This window comes from Oncorhynchus masou, chromosome 10 (assembly GCF_036934945.1).
Source record: "Oncorhynchus masou masou isolate Uvic2021 chromosome 10, UVic_Omas_1.1, whole genome shotgun sequence".
In the NCBI taxonomy this organism is placed as follows: domain Eukaryota; kingdom Metazoa; phylum Chordata; class Actinopteri; order Salmoniformes; family Salmonidae; genus Oncorhynchus; species Oncorhynchus masou.
This window is the reverse complement of record NC_088221.1, coordinates 1,444,237-1,464,876: the sequence shown is the minus strand read 5'-3', so window position 1 is coordinate 1,464,876 and position 20,640 is coordinate 1,444,237. Positions and strand designations below refer to the sequence as shown.

The following is a 20,640-nucleotide window of genomic DNA, read 5'->3' as shown; positions in this document are numbered from 1 at the left end:
CACTTCACCAATTTGGACTATTTTGGGTATGCCCATTACATGAAATCCAAATAAAAATCAACTTACAGGTTGTAATGAAACAATATGTTGAAAAACGGCAAGAGGGATGAATACTTTTGTAAGGCACTGTACATGGTTCAAGCAGACCACCATAGTCCCTGTGCGCAAGGAAGTGAAGGTAATCTGCCGAAATGATTTCTGCCCCGTAGCACTCATGTCGGTGGGCATGAAGTGCTTTGAAATGCTGGTCATGACTAACATCAACAGCATCCTCCCGGATAACCTAGGCCCCCTCCCTCTCTAACCTAGGCCAATCTCAATCGCACTCCACACTGCCATTTCTCACCTGGACAAAAGGAACACCTATGTGAGAATACTGTTCGCTGACTACATCTCAGCGTTCAACACTATAGCGCCCACAAAGCTCATCACTAAGCTAAGGACCCTGGGACTAAAAACCTTCCTCTGCAACTGGATCCTGGACTTCCTGACGGGCTGCCCCCAGGTGGTAAGAGTTGGCAACAACACGTCTGCAACGCTGATCCTCAACACTGGGGCCCCTCAGGGGTGGGTACTTAGTCCACTACTGTACTCCCTAGTCACCCACGACTGCGTGGCCAAACACGACGCCAACACCATCATTAAGTTTGCTGAAGACACAACAGTGGTTTGCCTGATCACCGACAATGATGAGACAGCCGGAGGTCAGACAGTGTGGTTCCAGGACAACAACCTCTCCCTTAATGAATGTAAGCCAGACAAAGGAGATGATTGTGAACTACAGGAAAAGGCGGACCGAACAGGCCCCATTTAACATTGACGGGGAGTGGAGTGGGTCGAGAGTTTCAAGTTCCTTGGTGTCCACATCACCAACAAACTATCATGGCCCAAACACAGTTGTGAAAAGGGCATGAGCACACCTTTTCCCCTCAGGAGACTGAAAAGATTTGGCATGGGTTCCCAGATTCTCAAAAAGTTCTACAGCTGCACTATCGAGACCATCCTGACCAGTTTCATCACCACCTGGTATGGCAACTGCTCGGCATCTGACAGTAAGTCTCAACAGAGGGTAGTGCGAACGGCCCAGTACATTACCGGGGACAAGTTTCCTGCCAACCAGACATATAAATGGCAGTGTCAAAGGAAAGCCCAAAAACTCCAGTCACCCTTGTGATGTAGATCATAGACTGTTTTATCTGCTACCGCATGGCAAGCGGTACCGGAGCGACAAGTCTAGGACCAAAACGTTCCTTAACAGCCTCTGCCCCCAAGCCATAATTCTGCTGAAAAGATGTATTAAATGGCCACTGGACTATTTCCATTGACATGGTAAGGTCTACACTTGTTGCATTCGGCGCATGTGACAAATAAAGTTTGATTTGATTTAACTTCAGATTGGTCTATGATTACAGATCTGGAACTAGCAAAAGCAACTCTGCTCAATTATTGGCAATGATTTATTTATTTTCCATCCATTCACCATGAGATGGTTTATTCTGCATTCAAAATTTCTATTGGATGAGAGGTGAGCACCATGAGTTATTTGGAATATGTTATGTTCTATAATAGTTTACAGTGCCTTCAAAGTATTCAGACCCCTTGACATTTTATTACGTTACAGCTTTATTCTCAAATGGATTAAATACAAAAAAATACTCAGCAATCTACACAGTACCCCATAATGACAAAGCAAAAACGTTTTCTTTATTTTGCGAAAACTATTCAAGAAAAAACCCTAAAATTACTTATTTACATAACTATTCAGACCCTTTGTATGAGACTCGAAATTGAGGTCAGGTGCATCCTCTTTCCGTTGATCATCCTTGAGATGTTTCTACAACTTCATTGGAGTCCACCTGTGGTAAATTCATTTGATTGGACATGATTTGGAAAGGCAAACGCGTGCCTGTTTAAGGTCCCACAGTTGACAGTGCATGTCAGAGCAAAAACCAATCCGTGAGGTCGAATCAGCTCCGAGACAGGATTGTGTCGAGGTACAGATCTGGGGAAGGGTACGCAAAAGGTTCTGCAGCATTGAAGGTCCCCAGGAACACAGTGGCCTTCCTCATTTTTAAATGGAAGAAGTTTGGAACCACCAAGGCACTTCCTAGAACTGGCTGCCTGGTCAAACTGAGCAATCGGGGAGAAGGGCCTTGGTCAGGGAGGTGACCAAGAATCTGCTGGTCACTCTGACAGAGCTCTAGAGTTCCTCTGTGGAGATGGGAGAACCTTCCAGAAGGACAACCATCTCTGCAGCACTCCACCAATCAGGCCTCTCCTTTTTCGGGCGGTGCTCGGCGTTCGACGTCACCGGTCTTCTAGCCATCATTGATCCATTTTTCATTTTCCATTGGTTTTGCCTTGTCTTCCCACACACCTGTTTTCAATCCCATTCATTACCTGTTGTGTATTTAACCCTCTGTTTCCCCTCATGTCTTTGTCAGAGATTGTTTTATTGTCAGTGTAGTTTTATGTTGTATAGGTGCGCGTCGGGTCCTCGTACCCATGTTTGTTTATGTATGTACCTTTTAGTGTTATGGAGCATGTTACGTTGACTTTATTAAAAGACTCCATTTTACACTCCTATTGACTCTCCTGCGCCTGACTTCCCTGCCACCTATACACCTATGCCTGACAGCTATATAAACAACGGTTGTTGATGTGTATGGCTGCATTTCAGATACATTGTAATGTTGCAGTAATAAGAGCAAGGCCTAGCGTTTTGAGCGAGTGAGAGAGAATATGATTTTGATAGCAAGCTCTGATCCCTATGACTCGGTTGCCCCTGCATGGAGAGAAAGAGTACTTCTCAAATTCTCAGCGACAAAAGAGTGATCAAGTTAAGATCCGACATCTGTAGCTATGGAAACACAATTTTTCAAGTATAACATCAGGGTATATACCCCAGTGTAACACTGGTGTCACAGTTGAAAAGCAGGACAAATGCAGAGTACTGTATGCCTGTGTCCAAAATGGCACCCTATTCCCTATGTCGTACTATGTTTGGGAAAGTGAGTCATTTTGGAAGAGGGAAACCTGTCTATTTACTGAGGGAACATCATTAGTGGGGGTTTAACACAGGAACACAGTCCTGGAACAGTTTCCTAACAGTTAGTCTAACTAACAGTGTGTGTGTGTGTGGCACACATAGACCGTTTGTGTTTCCTACTAGTTAAACCTAATTACAGTGCAACACCGGCAATATTATGAGTCTGGCCAGTCTGACGGGTAACAGTACAGAGTCTGGGCAGGGACATATGACTGTAGTTCTGTGTCTGGAACTTTATGGGTTTAGGGCAGGAGAGCAGACAATGAGTCCCTGGTTCTGATAATCCGAATGGGCTTCAATGGCAACCAACTCTCACAGACTCACATCAAAATTAAATGTTCATCCATGTTTCTGAAACGTCACATTTATGTTGTTCCAAAAGTCACATTTCGAAGTGTTTAATGTTACGTTTAGGCATTGACACCGAAATATTAAGGTTAGGTATTAAATCTGAATGGTTAAGGTAACGTTTAAGGTTTGGGATAGGCTTAAAACACACTATACGGGCCTCCCGGGTGGCGCAGCGGTTAAGGGCGCTGTACTGCAGCGCCAGCTGTGCCACCAGAGACTCTCGGTTTGCGCCCAGGCTCTGTCGTAACCGGCCGCCGGGGAGGTCCGTGGGGCGACGCACAATTGGCCCAGCGTCGTCCTGGGTTAGAGAGGGGTTGGCCGGTAGCGATATCCTTGTCTCATCGAGAACCAGCGACTCCTGTGGCAGGCCGGGCGCAGTGCGCGCTAACCAAGGTTGCCAGGTGCACGGTGTTTCCACCGACACATTGGTGCGGCTCTCTTCCAGGTTGGATGTGCGCTGTGTTTAGAAGCAGTGCGGCTGGTTGGGTTGTGTATTGGAGGACGCATGACTTTCAACCTTCGTCTCTCCCGAGCTCGTACGGGAGTTGTAGCGATGAGACAAGATAGTAGCTACTAAAGAATTAGATACCACGAAATTGGGAAAAAAGAAGAAAATAAACACACTATACATACAGTGGTTACTCCTCAAAGTTTTGCGATTATGCTGCGGGACTTTGTGGTTTAGTACAATACCCTGCGTTACTACTTCATTGCTCCAGACCAGCGCAAGGGGGAGTTAGATCACTGATTATGCTTTTGGGTCCCAAGGCGCTACTGTGTGTCTGTAGTACTGTAGCCTACTCCCGACTGGCCACGCTGAGCAGCGCCTTAGTGGCGCAGCAAGCTGAGTTGCTACAGATGTTAGTTCAATATCCGTGCTGGCCTCGACTGGGACATCCATGAGATGACTGTAGGTTTTTGGTTTCTCTCCTCTAAAAACTGAAATAAATAATTCTAAATAACAAACTGGACCCCCACCCTGCCCACTGAGTAGCACAGAGCAGCACAGAGCAACACTTTAAGGGGCATTGCACTAATAGTGGCGCTGACTAGGGATACATTTCCTTTCTTCTTAGTGGCAGTCGTTCAAACGAAAACAATGTAACTAATAATAGATATTAATTCGTAGGGCAGATATTATTAAAGCATTAGACCTCTCACTAAAGGCGTCACTCAAAAGTTATACTTAAATCAGCAGGAAGCTTGGTCACGAAAATCAGAAAAGCAATCAAATTAACCGTTTACCTTTGATGATCTTTGGATGTTTTCACTGACGACACTCCCAGTTTGATAGCAAATGTTCCTTTTGTTCCATAAAGATTACTTTTATACCCAAAATACCTCCTTTTGTTGGTCACGTTATGTTGAGAAATCCACCGGAAATAGAGGTCACGACAGAAACATGGCAAACGTTTTTTATAGTGAATCCTCCAGGTGTTTTTCAAATATCTGTTGGATAATAAATCAACCGGGACAATTGGCTTTTCAGTAGGAGCGAAAGGAAAAATGACTACCTCTGTCTTTTACGCAAGAATCACTCTGAGAGCCCTCAGCTGGCCACTTATGCAATGTAGTCGTTTACGCTCATTCTTCAAAATAAGGGCCTGAAACTACGTCTAAAGGCTGTAGACACCTTCGGGAAGCCACAGAAAAAGGAATCATGTTGATATCCCTTTCAATGGGCAATAGGGATGCATATAAAGACAAGGGTTTCAAAATAAGAGTCACTTCCTGATTGGATTTTTCTCAGGATTTGGCCTGCAATATCAGTTCTGTTATACTCACAGACATTATTTTTAAAGTTTTGAAACTTTAGAGTGTTTTCTATCCTAAGCTGTCAATTGTACACATATTCTAGCATCTGGTCCTGAGAAATAGGTGGTTTACTTTGGGAAACATTATTTAAAAAACAAACAAAAATAGTGCCCCCTAGTTTCAAGAGGTTAAGAAGCCCCCCTGTTCTCCACTCATTACCTGCATTAACTGCACCTGTTTGAACTCGTTACCTGTATAAACGACACCTGACCACACACTCAATCAAACAGACTCCAACCTCTCCACATTGACCAAGACCTGAGAGCTGTGTAAGGACATCAGGGATAAATGGTAAACCTGCACAAGGCTGGGATGGGCTACAGGACAATAGGCAAGCAGCTTGTTGAGAAGGCAACAATTGTTGGCGCAATTATTAGAAAATGGAAGAAGTTCAAGATGACGGTCAATTACCCTCGGTCTGGGGCCCCATGCAAGATCTCACCTGGTGGTGCATCATTGATCATGAGGAAGGTGAGGGATCAGCCCAGAACTACACGGCAGGACCTGGTCAATGACCTGAAGAGAGCTGGGACCACAGTCTCAAAGACAACCATTAGTAACACACTACGCCGCCATGGATTAAAATCCTGCAGTGCACGCAAGGTCCCCCTGCTCAAGTCAGCGCATGTCCAGGTCCGTATGAAGTTTGCCAATGACCATCTGGATGATCCAGAGGAGGAATGCGAGAAGGTCATATGGTCTGATGAGACAAAAATAGAGCTTTTTGGTCTAAACTCCTCTCGACGTGTTTGGAGGAAGAAGGATGAGTACAACCCCAAGAACACCATCCCAACCGTGAAGCATGGAGGTGGAAACATCATTCTTTGGGGATGCTTTTCTGCAAAGGGGACAGGACGACTGCACCATATTGAGGGGAGGATGGATGGGGCCATGTATTGCAAGATCTTGGCCAACAACCTCCTTCCCTCAGTAAGAGCATTGAAGATGGGTCGTGGCTGGGTCTTCCAGCATAACGACCCGAAACACACAGCCAGGGCAACTAAGGAGTGGCTCCGTAAGAAGCATCTCAAGGTCCTGGAATGGCCTAGCCAGTCTCCAGACCTGAACCCAATAGAAAATCTTTGGAGGGTGCTGAAAGTCCGTATTGCCCAGTGACAGCCCCGAAATCTGAAGGATCTGGAGAAGGTCTGTATGGAGGAGTGGGCCAAAATCCATGCTGCAGTGTGTGCAAACCTGGTCAAGAACTACAGGAATCGTATGATCACTGTAATTGCAAACAAAGGTTTCTGTACCAAATATTAAGTTCTGCTTTTCTGATGTATCAAATACTTATGTCACGCAATAAAATGCAAATTAATGACTTAACTCTTGAAACTCCCCATCCCGGATCCGGGATTGTGACTAAGCCTCAGGCTCATTAGCATAACGCAACATTAACGATTTCTGAAAATCACAAATAAAATTAAAATAATGCGTTTGCTCTCAAGCTTAGCCTTTTCTTAACAACACTGGCATCTCAGATTTTCAAAATATGCTTTTGAACCATAGAAATGGACTAATTTGTGTTAGAGTATGCAAAGCTAGCATAGCATTTTGTGTAGCATGTAGCACGCAACATTTTCACAAAAGCCAGATAACCAAATAAATAAAATCATTTACCTTTGAAGAGCTTCTGATGTTTTCAATGAGGAGACTCCCAGCCACATACCAGATGCGCAGTGTTTTCTGAAAGCGTCTGTGTGTAGGAGAAATCGTTCCGTTTTCTACATTGCGCCTGGCTACCGAAACGAACCGAAAATGCAGTCACCTACAACGTGAAACTTTTTCCGGATTAACTACATAATATCGACCGAAACATGGCAAACGTTGTTTGGAATCAATCCTCAAGGTGTTTTTTCACATATCTCTTCATTGACATGCAGTTCGTGGAAGCTTGCTTCCCTCTCTGTGTCCCATGGAAAAATACTGGCAGGTGACTTTTGCGCACCAATTTCGGCGCAGGACACCGGGCGGACACGTGGTAAATGTGGTCTCTTATGGTCAATCTTCCAATGATCTGCCTACAAATACGTCACAATGCTGCAGACACCTTGGGGGAAACGACAGAAAGGGCAGACTCATTCCTCTTGCGTTCACAGCCATATAAGGAGATCATGAAAGACAGAGCCTCAAAAATCCTTGTCATTTCCTGGATGCCATGTCATCTTGGTTTTGCCTGAAGCTCACGTTAAAGGGCACGCACAGAGAAGATATTTGTATTTCTGGACACGTCAGAGTGTTTTCTTTCGAACAGTAGCAATTATATGCATAGTCGAGCATCTTTTTGTGACAAAATATCTTGTTTAAAACGGGAACGTTTTTCTTCCAAAAATGAAATAGCGCCACCATAGGTGTAAGAGGTTAAAAATCATACAATGTGATTTTCTGGATTTTTGTTTTAGACTCCGTCTCTCACAGTTGAAGTGTACCTATGATAAAAATTACAGACCTCTACATGCTTTGTAAGTAGGAAAACCTGCAAAATCGTCAGTGTATCAAATACTTGTTCTCCCCACTGTATATAGCCTACTCGCCGTGGATGACTATTTCAGCACCGTTTCGGCTGCTCTGAGACAAGCATGGAGAAACGAAAATGTTCAATTATATTCCATGATATTCTTAAAATAAATTTGTTTCCTGAATATAAGCAAGTGATGTCTAATAAATAATCAAGTTGATGGCTCAGTCATATAGCCTCGGCATCTACATAAAGCTGCGGGTGGGCGACCTCATAACCGCAAAATGTCGGATAAAGCATATACTGTACAGCACTGTATTTAATCATCAGCATCTGTATGCATTCGTTAATAAAATATTAAAAATACTCTTTCAAAATGTCAATGTTTATTTAGTTATGGATCCATAACGAATTACTATGGGAATAAATGTCACTGAATTACAGAAATATTAGAACAAAGTTGCCTAATGAAGGTAAACAAATTGATGCTTACTGGAAAATAATCTCTCAAACATACACGATCACGTTGTACAGCGCCATTATGGATATTAGCAGGTAGCTGGACAATAGACTTGCCTAGAAGGAGGGTAGGGGGAGAATTCTATCATCAAATGTATTTCTTAGTTAGGTTGGCTGTTTCACAACCGGCCGTGATTGGTTGCAATTTCAGTTTAATCCACCAGAAAAGACTGAACAAATAATACAACAAAAAGTATTGTTATTATTATGTATCACATCTGACCATGATTGGGAGTCCCATAGGGTAGCGCACAATTCGCTCAGCATTTCTCTCCCTCTAAAAACAGAAATACATGTTTTGGGCTTGACAATATTATTTTGGCCTTTATTCAGATTGCTCACCTCCAAAATACCATTATATATTATCAAGTTGATGGCACAGTCATATAAACATAAAGCGGAGTGACTCACTCATTCATGGCTTTGGATCAAAATAAATAAGTACCAACAATCTTTCTGATAGTCTTAAATAAATACATGTTTTGGTTATCCTGACCTGGACACCATGTACAGTATTATAATAGCCCATTACAGGGTATTAGCAGGACAATATACCTTTACCAACACCTCTCTGTATTTTGATGCTTTGTGGATGGGGCCTCCTGAGTGGCGCAGCTGTCTAAGACACTGCAGTGCAAAATGCGTTACTACAGATGTAGGTTGCATACCTGTGCTGGCTGCCACCGGGAGACACATGAGGTGGCTTTTGGTTTTAATTTTAAGCAATAGCCTACAACTATTTTAGCACCGTTTCCCACTGCTCTTTGAAAAGCAAGGGGACTGGTCTTGATAAATCAATGAGATTTTTATGTTCACTGAATATGCATTAGACTACAATTACACAATTAGGGTGTAGAACTGTTATGCTCTTAGTGTAACCTTTATTTAACTAGGCAACTCAGTTAATAACAAATTCTTATTTACAAGGACAGCCTACTCCTTCCTGCCTGTCGGGGAATTGAACTCCAGTCTCCCACATGCCTGCATGACACAGGAATTATTTATCTAAATAGCCCAGTACTGTGGCCTACTCCCGACCGTCACATTGTACAGTACCATATTTTCCGTTCTATCCTAATGGAAACCAGTCCCATATACTATGTTCTTACAAAAAAAGGTTTTAAATTCTCTCGTACAGCCACTATGGAAGGCTATCAAATGCTTCTCAAAGATGCCCTCTGGTGGTCAAACTAGCACTAACTAGCATTAATGGAAACAGTGGTTGACAATAAAATAACGTGCCTTAGACTTCTGCGGCACCATGCAAGCTGTGCTGCAACACTCTATAACTTTTAAAAGACGATCCACTGTACTAGATATGTGGTAGTAGAGTAGGGGCTTGAGGGCACACACTTAATTTGTTGTGAAATCTGCTATGACTGTACTGTTTTTAAAATGCCCTTAATTTTACTTTACCTGTGGAAGAGTAGCTGCTTCTACCTTTCTATCATTGTATTTGAACATGCAACCTTTGGCACCAGAGGCAGTTACATATGCCCATCCACCATCCCTAACCACAACAGCCTGTCAAATTCAAAACCTGCTTGAAGGAACAGCGCTCACTGTTTCCCCTAGTGGCTGGTTTCCACGTCAACTCCCAATATCCTGAGACATGGATGGATGTTGAATTTTGACTTGTATCATGGGTGACCTGGCTGTGTTAAAGTGTGAATGCTGGGTCTTGAAGTGTCTACGTTTAGGGGGGAGGGAGAGCAGACTGAAACACTGGTTCTGATTATCAGACTACACTAGGATGGATGGGGAAGCCCTGACTCATCTTATTATACACAGATGGACGAGACACATGGGGAGGGTGATAAAGGCTATACAAAGGGACACAAAATACACAAACACACACACACAAAACACTCTGGTACTTACTTCTGCACGGCCCGTGCTATAGACAGAGCAGTAGATCCGGTCTCGTTAACGCTGTCCAGTGTGACATTGGGCAGATCGTCATCTTCACTGTCACTCTTGATATGCCGTGGCAACAAGCCGTTGTGGTCAGTGCGGGCTGCCATGGAAACAGACAGAGAAGAGTAAGTCCCACATGTTCTATTCTATACTGTAGCATGTGATACTGTCAAGAGGTTACATGAGTTAGACATACAGATATACTATCTTTATTCGATCACTCTGTTGTAGAAGATACTTTTCCTGCAATGCAGGAAATGCAAATTGTAGCGTAAAAGACTAGTAGCGTAAAATTGTAGTGTGAAAGACTTGTAAAAGACAAATTGTAGCGTGTCAGACTTGATTACTGTAGGGGCTGAAGTTATTGCCAAGATTCACAAAAAATACTGCAGAAATTAAAATAAATACTTATACTGAGCTATATTGTATGCAAACAAAGTGGGAAATTATATTATTTTATACTAACATACTGTACACTGAGTGGACAAAACATTAGAAACACCTGCTCTTTCCATGACATACTGACCAAGTGAAACCAGGTGATCCCTTGAATCCACTTCAATCAGTGTAGATGAAGGGGAGGAGACATGTTAAAGAAGGATTTTTAAACCTTGAGACAATTGAGACATGGATTGTGTACGTGTGCCATTCACAGGGTGAATGGGTAAGACAAAAGATTGAAGTGCCTTTGAACAGGCATCCCAGTTTGAGTGTTTTAAGAACTGCAACACAGCTGGGTTTTTTCACATTCAACATTTTCCTTTGTGTATCAAGCATGGTGCAACACCCAAAGGATATCCAGCCAACTTGACACACCTGTGGGAAGCTTTGGAGTCAACATGGGCCAGCATCCCTGTGTAAAGCTTTTGACACCTTGTAGAGTCCATACCATGAACAATTGGGGCTTTCCTGAGGGCAAAAGGGGATGTTCCTAATGTTTTGTACACACTGTTTTCAATATCTTTCAATTTTTCACCTTTCGAGTGTAATGGTACTGAGCCTTTTTCCCCAAAAATGATGAGAATGGAGAATAGATTGGGAGGGATCTTAGAATGCATACTGACTGGCCTCTTCAGTTCAAACCATAGGTTTTCAAAGGGGATCAGAGACTGAGCTGGTCATTGCAAAATGTTGATTTTGTGGTCAGTTAACCATTGTTTTGTTGATTTTGATGCTTGGTGTTTTTGTCTTGACAGAAAATCCACTTGCGGCCAAGTTTCAGCCTCCTGGCAGAGGCAACCAGGTTTTGGATAAAATGTCCTGGTACTAGGTTCATCATGCGTTGACCTTAACAAGGGCCCCAGGACCAGTGGAAGCAAAATAGCAACAAAAAAATATATATTTTCTGCTTCATTATTTTGATGCCAAATCCACTACTGGTATGTGTGGCCAAAGAGATCTATTTTAATTTCATCTGATGATAGGACCGGTTCCATTCCAAGTGCCAATGGCGTTTAGCACATGCCAGGCATTTACATTTGGTGGACGGCATGAAAATATAGCTATTTTGTCACACACACACCAATATAGTTCAGTATTTGTATTTTATACAGTCTTCCATGCTCATCCTTATCAAGGGTGCCAATCATTTCAGACCCCACTGTATACTAAGATTTTTTTTTATCAACACCTACAGAATGTATATTATTTATAATTCACATTAGCTGTTGCTGCATGATTATTTTTCCTGAGAGAGATCTAGTCAAATTAAGATTAATTAAGGATTAAGGATATATGTGTGATGTTTGCCCTGCCATTAGACACAAACACAGAAGACAAAGACAGAAGTCCTACATTACATTATACTTTATACTCTACCATATGCAGACACAGACAAGCCGATACACTTTACAAGCCAAATAGTTTTATCTATCAACAACCACTCCTTAAAATACAGGCTGTTTTAATCATATGTCTGTATGAATAACAGTCCAACATACAGTATCAGACAATGTTTCTTCCTTTTCTGTAGAATAAGGTGCTCTTACTGTACGTGGTTTCCAGTTACTGGGGATTTTGTCAATACGTTTTAAATTTCCCTCTATGTGGCTGTTTTGGGGTTATTCAAATGACCTGTCTGACACCGATGTCTGTCTCATTCCTAGTCATATTGCTCTGACATACTTTCTTTGAATTTCATTCATACTCGTATACAAAACGTTCAATTTCATTCACAAAATTTCACTCAAAGAAGAGCTTGATGAAGGCAACTTCACTCATAGAAAACCAAAATGAATGTTTTTTAAGAATTTGAATAATGTAGCTATATTTTCTCTCCTCTGCATTTAGAGCAATCAAAGCCCCAGCACTCTTGCCCTCCACCCTTTCTGCAGACCAAAATAGATAGTGAAAACACCCAGTACATCCTGTATGGTAGACTGTCTGAACCTCTGAGTGTGCGTGCGTGCGTGCGTGCGTGTGTGTTTGGCACCACAGGGAGGGATAATGCTCATGCCATGCTACAGGCTGTTAGTCTGACGATTTCGCTGTTCTGTCGTTCGCTACTTTCTTTAGTATGACACTGCCATCATTGAAGTTGTTTGTGGTGACAAGGGTTGTTGTACTTAACATTGTCATCAGTGTTTGGATCGTCTCTGACCAAAGCAAATTATGCATTTTCAAACCATCTCTGTATGTTCTGGCTCTAGCCCAACCAATTGGTTTCTGGACTAATCAGACGGTCCTGAATGTGTTCGTATTCGGGGAGCGTCGGGGAGGTACTCCGGACTCATTGTGAAGCAATTGGCAGGAGCAAGGAGTATGGGTAGCCAGGCTAACAGGCTGTCCTGCCCTCAGATCAGTTATCTGGTTTGATTGACAGCTCCTGACAGGAAGTGCCTGCAGGGTCTAAACTGAGGATGGGCCTACCCCAGAGACACCCCAACATGTGCAGACATGAACAGGCACTAATACACACATGCACACACACACAATTTATTAGCCACTATAGCCCCCGCCTTGTAGATAAGAAGCTGGGTGGTGCGGTGTATTTGGGCGTTATTGTTGTCTTTGAGCAGTGGGTGGGGGATGTTGTGGTAGTGATAGCCCGGCAAGTGTGTTTGTGTGTCTACATTCCCACAGCCCATGTGAGATTTTAAACAATTTGTTCAAAAGCACATTTCTCCTACACACAGACTAATGTTCAGATTCTTTTATAAAAAAATATGTTATGAAAGGTTGTGAAATATTATTTGACAATAAATTCTGTAAAACACATTCAGGCATTTGCCTTTCATGTATAGAGGTATGAAATGATATGTTAAGAAAGACCACTCTGCTCACTGTGTAATTCTGTGGTGGGTAACAAGGACCGCAGTGTGTATATGGTGTTCATTATAGACCACTGTTAGTTGTTTCAGAGCTGGGCAAGAACAAAAGCATGCACTTCCCGCAATAGGCATGCAGTTGCCCATCCCTGATCATCCACAGCTTCATTCTTCTCAGTTACCAATGTCAATTCTACATGTGTGAATTCTCTTTTCATTGACCAGGCCAAATGTGACCCTTGACCTGGGAGCAATGCTCTATTGTTGCTAATGTTCCCTCCACAACCTCTCCAATGGGCGACTCTTTGGATATCTGACCAGGGCCTTCAGCCATTCTCTAGCTAAGCATTCTCCTGCTCTCCGAGTACTGCCAGGACAGAGGCAGAGCAATGCAATGAACAAACCCTCACCAATACAAGTCGCTCTGGATAAGAGCGTCTGCTAAATGACTTAAATGTAAATGTAAATGTAAACAGAATATCGCTACGAACCATTTTATCATGGTACAGTACATGGTAAAATACACAATACACACTTGAGTTTGGGTTCAATTCCATTTCAATAGTCACTTAATTCAGAATCTTAGTCGAAAATTGTAATTGTAATCGGAATTTCAGATTACTTGATAATTTGACTGAATTGAAATAGAAATTGAATGCATTCTGTACCAATCCTGGTATTTGTATGTATTATGGATCCCCATGGCAGCAGCTACTCTACCGGGGGTCCAGCCAAATTCAGGCAGTTATACAAATCTTTTTACAATACATTCACAACAGATTTCACAACACATTAAGTGTGTGCCCTCAGGCCCCTACTCTACTACCACATATCTACAATACAAAATCCATGTGTGTATAGTGCTTATGTTATCGTGTGTGTGTGTGTATGCATGTGTCTGTGACTATGTTTGTGATGCTTCATGTCCCCGCTGTTCCATAAGTTGCATTTTTTTCTGTTTTCTTTTAATCAAATAGTACTTATTGCGTCAGTTACTTGATGTGGAATAGAGTTCCATGTAGTCATGGCTCTATGTCGCACTGTGTGCCTCCCATAGTCTGTTCTGGACTTGGGGTCTGTGAAGAGACCTCTGGTGTCATGTCTTGTGGGGTATGCATGGGTGTTTGAGCTGTGTGCCAGTAGTTCAAACAGACAGCTCAGTGCATTCAACATGTCAATACCTCTCACAAATAAAAGTAGTGATGAAGTCAATCTCTTCTCCCCTTTGAGACAAAATAGATTGAATTGAATATTATTAATATTAGCTCTCTGTGTACATCCAAGGGCCAGCAGTGCTGCCCTGTTCTGAGCCGATTGTAATTTTCCCTAGTCCCTCTTAGTGGCACCTAACCACACTACTGAACAGTAGTCTATGTGCGACAAAACTAGGGCCTTTAGGACATGCCTTTTTGATAGTTTTGTTAAGAAGGCAGAGCAGCGCTTTAATATGGACAGACTTCTCCCCATCTTAGCTACTGTTGTATCAATATGTATTGACCATGACAGTTTACAATCCAGGGTTACTCCAAGCAGTTTAGTCACCTCAACTTGCTCAATTTCCACATTATTCATTACAAAATGTAATTGAGGTTTAGGGCAGTGGTGTAAAGTACTTAAGTAAGAATGCTTGAAAGTACTACTTTAGTATTTTTGGGGGATATCTGTACTTTACTCTACTACTTATATTTTTGACTACTTTTACTTTTACTTCAATACATTCCTAAAGAAAGTGGTGTACTTTTTACTCCATACATTTTCCCTGACACCCAAAATTACTCCTTACATTTTGAATGCTAAGCAAGACAGTAAAATGGACTAATTCACACACTTATTAACAAAACATCCCTGGTGATTCCTGCTGCGTCTGATCTGGTGGACTCATGCTAAACACATGCTTCTGGTATAAATTATGTCTGAGTGTTGCAGCCCCTGGCTATCCGTCAATTTAAAAAACAAGAAAATGGTGCCATCTGGTTTGCTTAATATAAGGAATTTGAAATGATTTATACTTTTACTTTTGGTACTTAAGAATATTTTAGCAACTAAGTTACTTTTGATACTTAAGTATATTTAAAACCAAATACTTTTACACAAGTAGAATCTCACTTTTACTTGAGTCATTTTATATAAAGTTATCTTTACTTTTACTCAAGTATGACAATTGTGTACTACACTACTGGTTTAGGCTTAGAGTGAATGATTTGTCCCAAATACAATGCTTTTAGTTTTTTTTAATATTTAAGACTAACTTATTCCTTGCCAACAATTCTGAAACTAACTGCAACTCTTTGTCGAGTGTTGCACTCATTTCAGTCACTGTAGTAGCTGACGTGTAGAGTGTTGAGTCATCCGCATAAGTAGACACTCTGGCTTTACTCAAAGTCAGTGGTATGTCCTTAGTAATGATTGAAAAAAGCAAAAGAGTTTCCCTGGAGAATTCCTGATTCTACCTGGATTATGTTGGAGAGGCTTCCATTAAAGAACACCCTCTGTGTCATGCCCTGATCTGTTTCACCTGTCCCTGTGATTGTCTCCACCCCCTCCAGGTGTCGCTGATTTTCCCCAGTGTATTTATCCCTGTGTTTCCTGTCTCTGTGCCAGTTCGTCTTGTATGTTTAGTCAAGTCACCAGCGGTTTTCCCGCACTCCTTTTTGCTATTCTCCTTTTTCTAGTCCTCCCAGTTTTGACCCTTGCCTGTTTCTGGACTTTGTACCCGTCTTCCTTGACCATTCTGCCTGCCTTGACCACGAGCCTGTCTGCCACTCTGTACCTCCTGCACTCTGATCTGGTTTTGACCTTTTGCCTGTTCACGACCATTCTCTTGCCTACCCCTTTTTGATTATTAAACATTGTAAGACTCCAACCATCTGCCTCCTGTGTCTGCATCTGGGTCTCGCCTTGTGCCATGATACTGTGTTATGTTAGACAGGTGACTATTTATACACAATATAGCAGGGGGTGTAAAGCCATGACAAATATGTTTTTCCAGCCGCAGACTATGATCGATAATGCCAAAAGCCACACTGAAGTCTTGCAAAACAACTCCCAAAATCTTTTTGTCATCAATTTCTCTCAGCCAATCATTAGTCAATTGTGTAAGTGTTGTGCTTGTTGAATGTCCTTCCCTATAGGCGTGCTGATAGTCTATTGTCAATTGGCTTATAGTCAAATAGCATTGTATCTAGTCAAGCACAATTTTTTACGAAAGTTTACTAAGGGTTCGTAACATACTGATTGGTTGGCTATTTGAGCCAGTAAAGAGGGCTTTACTATTCTTAGGTAGCAGAATGACTTTTGCTTCCCTCCAGGCCTGAGGGCACACACTCTCTAGTAGGCATAATTGAATATATGGCAAATGGGAGTGACAATATCGTCTGCTATTATCCTTTTGCCTTCCAAGTTGTCAGACCCCGGTGGCTTGCTATTGTTGATAGAGAACAATATGTTGTTCACCTCTTGGTACACAGTGCATTCACTGTGTAGCAGTTAGAGGTGTTTACTGTATTTCATAGATGCAGTAATATACAACAAAGCATGTCCTCTCTAGTGTGCTGTCTATCTTGATGCTACTCTCTCTTCCCCATCTACCAGGTCAGCTGCTGTCTCAGAGCAGTGCAGACAGTGACCATAACGGTCTCGAATATTATGGGTCTGGAGGCAGGAGACAGACATGGTGTTATTGTCGGACCTTGGTTTAATTATTATTCAAACCCTTTCAAAACGGTGATGGATTGAGCTTGCTTGGGTCATTTAAACCAAAGGCATACAGTAATCACCAAAAGTGCCAAACTCCATCTATCTGGTACTCCATACAGACAAGCAAACACTCAAAGTATGTTGAAAGATTTCAATCACTATTTGAACCTAGGACTGAGTATTACAGCAGAAAGAAAACACAGCCAATACTAAAACTACAACTCTGTCTCTGGCTTTCCTGTATACCTACCAAGACTGGGCATCTATATTCTCAGCAAAACCCCTAATTATACAGGCTGATTTGTAGAAACGTTATTTGGAAAACGTGTATTTAGAGTGAGGGAAGGGGACACAAAAGAGGAGTACATGGTGGAGAGGTGAGAAGAGCCTTGGCGCGTTTCTTTCTTTCTCTCTCTTTCTTGCCTGTTGTTTCCAGTCAAGCCTAGTTTCCATGGAAACCTGCTCCCGGAGACAGATAAGAGAGAGGAAGGGCACATGCCCCTCTCTCTGAAAGAGGATGGCCAACCTGAGTGTGTGTATGGGGGGTGGGTGGGCGGTAGGGCCGTGTCCGTGTGAGAGAGAGAGTAAAAAAAGGGAATGGGAGAGAAAAGAGCTGTTCTTTCATAAATCTATTGATCCTACACTTCATTACAGTCCAGTACAGATGATGCATGCAGCAAAAGCAATTCCCAAGGAGACATTATGAGACCAATATAGTGACAGGGATTCTTACTGGTCTGCAACACAGTATGATTGCCAGTTATCAATACATAAGGAACAAATGGCACATCCTACAAAGAAGCACAGTGTGGAGCTGTGGTCCAGTGTTAACACTCCTGGCTCCATGCACGTATGTGCCACGCCGCAGGAGACTGGGGTTCAATCCCGAGTGTTCCCTTCTCTCTGTGTCTCCTCCTCATCTATCTCCCACTGTTTCAAATCTGTCTGTCAGCACAATAGGAAAGGAGAGTGACTCGCCATAGAAGAAGAACAATAATGTGTCATATGAGGGGACAGGTCATGTAATCATACAAGAAGCATATTAGTGTGCATTCCACTACAGTGAAAGGATGGTACAGTACTTTGGCTCGCTCTGCAGTGCTTTTCCAACCAGAGAAACCATTTGTTTGGATATCATTGCAGTACTGCCAAACCCAATGACTCTACAGTTCATTGCCATGTTCTTTCTGTAACGTCTTACGCTATACCACCCATTAAACATATGTACACACACACACAGTAACTGTACAGTACAGTACAATGCAATGCTCTGAGTGCCTCATGTTCTGGCTGTTTCACCACAGTGACTGTGTCTGCCCCACCCCAGGGCTGACCCCGATTCCCCTGCTCTCTACTCACACACTGGGTGGAGCTGATGGTGTTGCTGTGTGTGTGTGTGTGTGTGTGTGTGTGTGTGTGTGTGTGTGTGTGTGTGTGTGTGTGTGTGTGTGTGTGTGTGTGTGTGTGTGTGTGTGTGTGTGTGTGTGTGTGTGTGTGTGTGTGTGTGTGTGTGTGTCTGTGTGTGTGTCTGTCTGTGTGTCTGTGTGTCTGTGTGTCTGTGTGTGTGTGTGCTCTCAATGTACACTGCCACCCATCTTTAATACTGGTCTCCACCCTATTACGCAAGCCTTGTTTTTCTTCTCTTTTGTCCTCTCTCCTCTCCCAGAATGCAGACACCCAGCGTTTAAAGCGTCCGTCTCAGTGGACCCTCCCGCCTACCCAATGAGTGGGTGTGTGTGTGTCAATCTGCCAGGGAGTGACGGACAGCAACCTCAGATAAACAATGTTCTTTTACAACAAACTGCTCCCCAGTGTACAGCCTCCAGTCGACTTGACAGAAACACCCAAAGTCACTAGTGGTTTACACACGCTGACTATAAAACCACACCCTTTAGCAAGCCTGCCTGCTCCAAAACAGAAGGATCAGTCAGAGCGCACACACACATACAAGCATGCATGCAAACATTCACATACAGAGCAAATGCACAAGTACAATTATTATGATTTATTATACGCACACGCACACTCGTCTCTCGGTCTGTCTCTTGGTCTGTCTCTCAGTCTGTCTGTCTGTCTCTCTCTCTCTCTCTTTCTCTCTCAAATCTAAGTATAACCCAGACCCAGATGCGTGCTTTAGATTAGGGGAGAGAAATATGGCAGCCTGCCTGGTCCTCGTTACCTTGACTGGAGGCAATAGGACGGCCGAGGAGAAAAGTCCTCACACTTACAGACGGAAAGCTTTTCATCCTCTAAATCTCATCTCCTCTCAAAAGGAGTGCGTTATCTCCTGGGGACCATCTTTAGCATAGAGCACACACAGGCCTGTCATACACCGGACGGTGTTGTCTTTCTCTGTTTCCTGTCTCTTTTTATGTCTGACCTGAAGTGTTCTCACACTGTATTGTAGACATTGTCTGTTGAGACAGAAGGGAGGAGAAGGCAGAACTATGTAGGGGTGGCTAACTTTATCCCAAGTAACTGCAACTATGGCATTGGGATGATAAGGCAGGAAGATGTTTAGTATGATGTTAGTATGATGTGAATGTCAAGCTGTTGAGTTCGGGTACATGCAACTAAACAGTAATGACACTGTTGTGACACAGTGTACAGTAACTACATGGCACGGTACTTGTCCCACTTTTGCCATATACTGTACATTCCAGTACAGAGTGAAAAGAGAAGAGCGAGGGAGGAGAAGGAGAAGAAAATTAGGTAGTCTTCTGCCTTGTCTCAACCGACTCTTCAAGATGACGAGAGAGATAAAAATAAAGAGACATAGATAAAGAGAGTGACAGATTAGAGAGAGAGAGAGCACGCTCTTTGTCTCACCTTTGCCATGGTGGCTCTTGTGGTCGTCCAGCAGAGGTAGCATGATGGCATTGTTGTGGAGGCTGGAGGGTGAGCGCACGGACGTGGTGTGCATGAGGGGTAGCGACTGCACCACCACAGGGATACGATGCACTTGGTGGACCCCCATCTTACCCCCTACTCCTCCTCCGCCCTGTACCCCTCCAAGGTTCAGGGGGCTTGAGGGCGGTGGCGGCACGGGGTGCATGATGTGCAAAAACTGCTGTTGATGATGATGATGATGACCCCGGACAGCAGCTCCAGGGGCTACCAGGGGCCCGGGCGTGAGCACGGACGAGGCGGAGGTGATGACAGACAGAGAGGAGAATGACAATGATGAAGAAGAAATGGAGGGCGGCGAGAAAGCAGAAGTGACAGGAGAAGCCGTGGAGGTGAAGGACGGGGGTGAGGGGCGGGGCTTGTTGATTGACAGGTCGACAGGCTCGGTCTGTGTCTGGAAGTGGGGGTCATGGCAGAGCAGGTCCTCAGGAGGTTCAGGTTTGACTCTGCTCAGCAGGAGGGGAACGGTGTCCATCGTGGGGTAGCTGTGTACTTTGGGGGGCTAAAGAGGAAAAGAGGAGACAAATATCTGATTATTGATCCACCATCTGTATTAGTCATGTGATGGTCTTCCCTTTGGTATGCATATCACTTCAACCTGCCAAGAGACACACACTATTGACCTTTGGGGGATTGAGGGAGGAAAAGAAACACAAAAGATC

At 43.2% G+C, this 20,640-nt stretch overlaps 1 protein-coding gene across 2 annotated transcripts in view; it reads right to left on the bottom strand.

Moving 5' to 3' along the window:
* Nucleotides 1-20,640, bottom strand: part of LOC135547053 (Krueppel-like factor 12) — a 197,009-nt gene that overhangs the window by 51,167 nt on the left and 125,202 nt on the right. For both annotated transcript variants that reach the window (XM_064975648.1, XM_064975649.1), the window contains exons 3-4: nt 19,901-20,480; nt 10,074-10,209 (exon numbers count right to left, since the gene is read on the bottom strand). In XM_064975648.1, the coding sequence (XP_064831720.1) occupies nt 10,074-10,209; nt 19,901-20,480 (716 nt within the window). The remainder of the gene's footprint in view (nt 1-10,073; nt 10,210-19,900; nt 20,481-20,640) is intronic.